At 40.0% G+C, this 8213-nt stretch overlaps 1 protein-coding gene across 6 annotated transcripts in view; it reads right to left on the reverse strand.

The window, feature by feature from the left end:
- Positions 1-4624: 4624 nt before the first annotated feature.
- ABHD18 (abhydrolase domain containing 18) overlaps positions 4625-8213 on the reverse strand; it is a 20857-nt gene continuing 17268 nt past the window's right edge. For all 6 annotated transcript variants that reach the window (XM_027899551.1, XM_027899550.1, XM_027899555.1 and 3 more), the window contains 2 exons: positions 6630-6792; positions 4625-5971 (listed from right to left, as the gene is read on the reverse strand). In XM_027899551.1, coding sequence (XP_027755352.1) covers positions 5920-5971; positions 6630-6792 — 215 coding nt within the window. In that variant the 3' untranslated portion in view covers positions 4625-5919. The remainder of the gene's footprint in view (positions 5972-6629; positions 6793-8213) is intronic.

Raw genomic sequence — 8213 nt, forward strand, 5'->3', positions numbered from 1 at the left:
GAGGGACGGGCGGCACTCCGGCCGCGCCGCCTCGGCCCCGCCCGCCCGGGGGAGGGACCCGCGGCTCTCCCGTGCGCCCGTGAGCTCATGGGCCGGGCGGTTTTCCAGGGCCTCTCGGACATTTCGGTTCCTCCAGGCCTGCCTTGGCCCGTCACCTGTGCAACGCGACGAGGGGCTCGATGTGCGCCGGGAGGAGCAACGCGTTTCGCTGAGGCGAAGGGGGCTTCTCTGGTTCAGCGCTTCCAGGGGCGCAGCCTAGAGAACATGTTCGCAGGCACGTGAGAACAGTCCCAGCAGCAAGGGAATCTCACACTGTTCAAACGTTCCAGCAGACAGGTACCCTCGCCATCACACCACTCTCTTCTACCTTTCTACTTTCTGCCAGAAGTCTCCCCAGAAATCATCTCACAGTAGCATGTGTACTCACGCCAAGCTTGCTGGATTCGCTTGGAGGTTATTCCCACACTTCTGCCACTGCATTATCTCAGCAGCCCTGTGGTCAGAGGATGAGGAGAAACCACTGCAGCATGACACCTAATCACCTCTTTCCCTCTTTGCCAGTTCCCAGTGCTCCCACAGTTCTCCTTGATTACACCTTAGGACACTCGTTCCTCTCCCGTTTCTTTCATTCCCTTTCTTACAAAAGGGCTTTAAAAAAAAAAAAAAAAAGGAGCCAACACTTCTTTAACGAACTAAGTAAATTCTCAAACAGGCTTTTATAAAGACAGGCAAACATTTTGAAGTAGTGTCACAAGTAGCCAAGTTTCCTGGTTTTTGTAGCAGCAAAGTATGTTCTGTTTAGAGTAATGTTATTCATTGCTCTAAAGAGATTGTGTGCAGTTTTACCCCTTCATCAGAAAAAAACCCTACAAGCCCACCAAAAACTTAACAAATGCCCATCATAGCTGACACTTCAGGCACTGAGACATTTTTAGGATTATTCTGTAATTTTAGGATTATTCTGTGGGAACAGCAGCAGATCAGATCACCTGATAGAAGGCCAGGCCTACCTCAAAAACAACAAAAGAAACCTCCCACGTGCTTGCTGCTTTGTTCAAGATATTTGAAAACTAATGACCCTTTGTGGTAAAGGCTTGAAATTTAAAACATCTACAACAATTGTTATGCTACAAGGAGCAAACCACATAGATGAAAGTATCACATTTCTGTAATTGCAGATTTAAGCTCCAAATATTAGAGGAATTTCTCTTCTCACAGAGAAAAAATCATTAGTACTTCTAGGCACTTATTGTATAGAAAGTAAGACGTATTCTTTCTGGTAAAATTTATGTCAGTAAAGAAGAAAAAAGGTAGAATGACTAAAATTGCAGGTGGAATGATTAAAATTACAGCAAACCTTCAAACCCTTAGAAGCATTTTTCTTTGACACTAAGAACTTGATTTTTTTTTTTCAGATGACATAAGTTTAATAACCAGGGACATGCCAACTGCACACAGTCCTGACAACAGGACTATCAGTCACACTACCTGTGGAAAACAATTTCTGCGTCTTTGGTTTCCCAAACTCAGAAGTTAAGCAGAGGTTAGAGTGATATGGCAGTACAGAGGCTCTACCTAAGGCACTGTTAAGAAGGGGAGTAACCTCCTGTTTCCTTTTTTTCCCTGTACAAGTGTTAGAAAATGAGGAAGCAGATGAGTAGGCTAGCTGGGACTTTAGGAATGCTGCAATACTGCAGTGCAGGAGCTTGAACAGAGCAGGAAAACAGAAAGCTGATTAAGGGGTAATTCTACGGGGGTAAAAAAAGCACTAAAGGTGACCAGTAGCATGGCACTTGAGCCTTTGTCCATCCTTGTTTTGCTAACTCTGGGGTAGGACATGTCTTGCTGTAACCTTTTCGGTTGGAGTAGGCCTGAAGAGGATATAAAAAGCTTTTACAGTTGCTAAGACTCATCCTTAACACTTTGTCCACTGTGTATCATCACTCTTGTTACTTTCTAGCAGTGTTAAGTCAGACTTCTTTGGCAAAACTCTTCTTCCTTTACGAGCACAGTACTTAAAATACTCATATTTGGAAAATGGGTTGATTTACACTACAAGAGAGTAACAGCCCTTAACGAGACACTTCACATTTTAACTCTTATGTTTTATCTCGTATGGAAGTATCCAAGTGTACCAGGAAACACTGCAAATTGCAGCATTCCATAAAATAGCAGCATTTTACTCATGCAACAGTTCTTCACAAGGAATTACATGCCTACAGACCATACAGAACATTCCTTTCCGTGCTGTGTAACTTATCGTTACAGCCAAGCTGACAGAGAACCTGACAGTTTAAGATAAAGAAACTTCCCTGCCCAACCAAGCGTAATTAAGATCAACATTAAAAAAAAAAAAAACTGAAACAATTAAGATAAATAAATAAATTAATTTTAAAAATAGCTGCCTCAAAGTGTTAGCAACTACCAAAACAAAATAGTACTCAGAGTATCCAAGGATTTTCATTTTCTACTCTTTAGATAGTGTATCTATACATGCACATGACATTCCAATAAGGAAAAGCAACAAAATTTCGTTCCGTCACATAATGTTACCTTTCTGCAGACTTTCTAGAGTAATAAAACACAAGTGATCTATTTTTCCAAAAAAAAAAAAAAAATTCCTGAGCGGTCCCTTTTGAGTTGATTGGTTTGTCATTTTATTGGGTTGTTTTTCTTTTGCCTCGGGGAAAGAAATTACAAGAAGCTCCATTTGGCAATTATTAGATGTGTTCTGTTCCAGAGAATGTGACCAAGTGCCAGAAGAGAAGCATGGGAACAAAACACCAAAGAAGTTTACCTGGGTTACTCATGGATAACACACCAGATTCAACCTCTCGCTCTGCCCTGAGCCTGTCCTTTCCAGCGCGGACAAACTACCCGCTCCAAGTTCAGCACGGTACCCTTGCTTGGAACGCAGCGGCCAAAAGTTGTACGTCTTTTGGACCCTTTTAAAAGTAGAAAGGATTTTAAATTAGGCTGGGAAATTCGAGCACAATGAAGGCACTGGCAAGTATAAAATTGGAATCACAGCGGGTATCTTAATTAGCTGATACAAGCTTATTTTCTTTACTAGGTACTGCACGTAGAAAAACATCAAAGCAGTACCAGTGTTTGTTGTGTGAAGCTTTTATCATGTCCTGTAGATTAACTGCTCTCCTTGTGCTACAGCTCGCGCAGGAATAAAAAGGATTACAGGATGACAGCAAAGATGCACTTTGAACACCTGTTAACAAGAAAGACAAAAAACCCCTTCGTGTGTAACTGGTTTTTTAGGACTTTTATTGAAAAACTTTAAAACCAAAAAAATCACCAAGGCCAGCTTTACAATAAGGTTAAAACATACAGAATAGCTTACCTGCTACTGTGGATTTAGCGCAGGAATCTTATTCCAGTATTTCTCTCATGCAATTGCCTGATTAAAATCACATTCTCATTTAACATCAAAATGGATTATTTATACTTTTTTAGGATTTAACCTTAAAATCTGGTTTAAAAAGTCAATTTTCCAAAGGTTAAAAACACGTACACAGCAAGATTCCCCCCCCTTCACAGACCACCTAATAGCTCCCTGTGTCTGATAACTGGCAGAAATAGACCACAGAGCTCATTTTTTCCTTTTTGTTACTCTAACCTGAGAAATTTCTTAAATAATGCTTGCTGAGCTTTCATATTTGGCAACACGACTTTAGCTACGGAGCCACGCGTGATTTCTCATTCTTGTCAGAAACCAGCCTTTCACTCCTTGTCCCAAAAGGCACACTCACAACCAGGAGTGGCACTGGCCTAAATCTCCATCTGTGACTAGATGGATAAATTAAACCTTGTTACTACTACCATTGGAACACTAACCTCAGGATGTCAAGTTCCCATCAGTTGTGTAATTCCCAGTATTGTGCGCTTTGAAAATATTTACTTTGGCATGTTATACTTTGTAGCGTAGTTGATTTTTTTTGTGCTTACTGCCGGCCTCTACAAAATCTGTCTTTTCTCTCTTGCATTTATTCAAGCCCTTTCCCTTGCCACCACATCTCTCCCTTTCTCATAGCTGCAACAGAAACAGGACAAAAAGCACACAATTACATTTAAGATGTGAGAGCTCTAAAAGTTGCTGAACAGCAGAGTGGTCTTGTAAAGCACTCTTAGCTGATGAACGAGCGTGTAAATTGTAAACCCCGTAAATGTCTTAGTACAGTATTCAAGCCGTCAATTTTAAATTTGAATTCAAACCCTCCAATATTCAGTGTTTACTGGATTTAAAAGTGTTAGTCACTTCACACGTGCTCCAAATATACACAAAGCCAATGCTGTCCAAAGAAATTCTGGAAAACCACTTGAGGGAAGGAATTTCACCTCCGAAAGAGCAGAACTTCTTTTGCCTTTTCAGTAAATCTGTATCTTAAATAATCTGGGTTATTATGAATTGTTGCTCTTCAGTTTTACCTGAACATACCTGATTTTCAGGTGAACCATGACTACTTCACAGTTATTAGTCCTGTCAGAGTAAAATTCAAGAAAATATATAAACCAAGCTTTGTTTGCTCCATACTCTGCCTGCTGCAAAATCTTCACACTGACCACAGAGATCAGAAGTGCTTGATTGGAAAGGTGCAGAAGCTGAACAGCCCAATTTGTTTCAGGGTAACCCTGGTCGTGACTGTACTAAAATTAATATTGAAGTGTTTCAGTTTTCAACCTCTCTGCGAATTGGCTTTAAGAGAATGTTACAGGAGATTACCACAAGAAAAGACATGGAGAGAGAGTCACTACATGACAACTTTATATGATATTGTATTTTGTTGGCATTTTTGATCCCCAAAGAGGATTTTCTTGAGTGTGTTCAAGATCTGAATTTTTTTATTTTCCATCGATTTAAAAAAACCCAAGTGATGAAAAATAAGGAGCAACCTGTTTTAATAACATTTAGGCTCATGCATTTTTAAAATTATACCACGAAAATGTATTTGGCATATCAGCACTGAGTGTATACTTTAAAAAGGACTTCTGTTGAAATATTTCCAGCAGGTCTTCATAGCACCATATAATCTGCTATTGATTTAACTGCCTAAAACGAGACATTGCTTGTAAAGTGAAATGATGAAATTTCTGTATCTTCTACCATTCCTTAAAAATAAACAAACAAAAAAAATCTAGAAATTTTGGTTATCCAACTGAATTAATGTAAAGAATTAATAACCAGACACTTGATTTTCACTTATTCCAGTTTTGTGAACCTGACTGATGAACTGCTACATGATCCTTCCGGAAAGGGAAAGTTATTTCAGAGGCAGAAAAACTTCATGGGGTGTACTGAATGAAAACGTCCCCCTCTCACTTTTCACTGAATTGTCACAGTCTCCTTTCGCAAGATTTGATGCTGCCCCTCCTATTAAACAGCTCATTTTCAATTCATAATTGAAGAGAAAACCAGTGACAAACACAGGAGGCTGAGCGCTGGCAAAGCTGTGGCACAATACAACGGGAGCAGCGTGGGCACGGGGAGGCAAGAGGAAACCCAGGTATCTGGAACACACCAGAGACACAGTAAACACAAGAGAGCAGCTTAGCCATACAGCACGTTTGACATTCTTTCAGTACTTAGATCGGTCTGTTTTCCACTGACACACGATTCAGAACTGATTCAGAACTCAAGGAACACACAACCTGATCAGACACAAAGTACGCGAAGGCTGACGGTCGCCGCCCGTTGTTTGTTCACAAGGTAATGCTGAAGCAGCTGGGTCAGAATGGCACCGGATTGAAATGAAAGTAACGCTGGCACTTCACCATTGCTGGTTATTGTTACCTACAACAGCCAAAGTCAGTGGCTACTCGATGTTGCAAGCGGCTTGTTTTCCAAATATGAGTTCCAGGACGCTGAATTTACAAATGAGATCAGTTTGAATGCATTGTGAAGATTTTTCAGACAGCGTATTTCTGAAGAAACCGGTCAAACGCATCGTAAATTGCTTGTCTGAAACAAGGGGAAAAGAAGATAATTTGTATAATTTGGGAAGGGGAAGATACAAGGGGTGTATTTCCATATATTTACAAATGTATATACAAAATGTATATACAAGTTCAAAACAGCATTCAATAAAAATGTGATGTCAGGTAGTGTTTTCTCCTTCCTTTATATCTGGGATCTCTCACTTCAATTCAGTAATATATTTATGTTTCAGGAATGAGTGGGACTATTTACCAACTATAATGTGAGTGAAAATATTCATGAATTAGTTTTCTACTTAAACACATCATAAAATGGGTCAAAGACATGCATTACTTACAATTTTTGATGAACTATCATAAAATAAGGCTGAAGTTTTAAATAGTAATAAACTAGTGGTCAGTACACCTTGGACTGACACAGTGTTGTTCCTTTCTGTTGTTGCTTAGACTGCCTAAATGGGATGTACAGTCTAATTCCTTATATTTTAAAATTAACTGCACAAGTATTTAACTTTTTAAACACAGAACTGCCTTTATATAACTGATTTATATAACTGTCTTTAGAAAGCCGACACCTAACATTACAAGGCAAGAATTCATGCAAGTACTACTACTCATTTGCGGCCAAACTTATATATTAATAAAATCTAGACTATTTTTTTAAACTTTTCTGTTCACCTTACCTAAAGAGTCCTTGTTTGAAGAGGTAGGCACTGACATGACCTCCATCCAGATATCTAATTTCACACCCCGGCCAGATTTCTTGAAGACTGCGCACCCCAGTGCGAGGAATATACGCGTCCTCCTTAGCTTGGACAACTATGATCAAACTTGGGTCAACTGGAACTAAAAAAAACAAATCAAAATTTAATTCTTCTAAGCCAGAAACAGGACAATTGAGATTTCTGTTGCAAAAACGCTATTTCTAAAAAAAAAAAAAAAAAAAAAAAATTAAATTATTCTAAGCTTTAATAGAATTTATCTGGGCTTTGACGTTACAGTAGTGAGGCTGTCAGCAGAAAAACAAACATCCTTTCACTTCCCTCCCCTAAAGCAGAAAACTTCACCAGTCTTTGAGGAATGATAGGAGAATTATCTTTCCTCTTGTCAACAAAATCTACAGCATTCACATTAGTTCTTTGAGATCCATTTTTTTCAGCAAAAAGAACTATGAAAATTCAGCCGAGTAGAAGCTTTATGTAACCCTTTTTCCTCGAGGAGAGGCAAAAAGACTTTTCATACAAGGTCAGGCAAAGTGCAGCATATGTTCACTTTCTTTTCTGTTTCCTACATGGTTTAGCTGCAACACAAAAATCCCAACATACTGTTATACGTATTTACTATTCATAACCAGAGTTGCACCAATGAGATTATTAATAGGAAAAACATCAAAATTATGTCGAGAAAAATGACAGCAAATTGAGGTTGAACACAGAACATTTCTCTCTTCGAGAAAAAAACTATATGTGGTACGTTAAAGATGTTTGGCAATGGGGTGTCACCAATCACTTAGACCCTCCCTTCTTTCAACACGTAGAGAGAACACACAATTCTAAGATAGAATCTAGTCTTCCATCCCACTTCCCATGAAATCTGAGCGTCAGGCAGATTTTCTGAAGCTCCTCTCTAGCCACATTTCAAGGACACCCTGGCAGGGGATGCCAACATCTCCTAGAGCATGACTGTCACCTGGGAGACTGCTGACAGGAAGGAGCACAGCACTTTGACAGCTCTGGGAAGCAAGCACTTGTTTGCATTGCTGCAAGCAGGCAGTGTAAAGGATTTGTCCTAAATGCCAAGGAAGGCTGGGCTGCAGCTCCCTCTATATGCTATATCCTGTCCTGGGAAACTGGATTCTCCAGGCTGTACTGTCCCAGAAGGACCTCTCTGTGTGTTTTTACTGGTCACACTTGTCCAGCAGCGGCATTCAAGCTTGGTTCTCAGCTGTGCTACTTTCTCTCTGAAGTCAAGATGAGCTTTTTGCCTTATGAAACCGACTTGAGAAACCTCATTAGCAGATTAGTTCCAGGTATCACTCACGCTGCGCAGGTGTTTCGTTCTTTTGGATGATACAAATTTGCACTAACTCGTATCTGAGCAGAGCACAGCGAGGCAGAGGAGAAATGGGCAAAGATACTGGAAAGCAAATTTTTAATTTACTATGTCATTAGTTGGCCATCAAGAAGGAACAGGAAAACAATTAGGAAATGGAGTGGTAAACAGACATTACTGAACAACGCTCACGATACTTCCACGTTTCAGCCAGC

Source organism: Empidonax traillii, unplaced genomic scaffold (genome assembly GCF_003031625.1).
Source record: "Empidonax traillii isolate 1590-97213 ecotype Southwest subspecies unplaced genomic scaffold, ASM303162v1 scaffold675:size783547, whole genome shotgun sequence".
In the NCBI taxonomy this organism is placed as follows: Eukaryota; Metazoa; Chordata; class Aves; order Passeriformes; family Tyrannidae; genus Empidonax; species Empidonax traillii.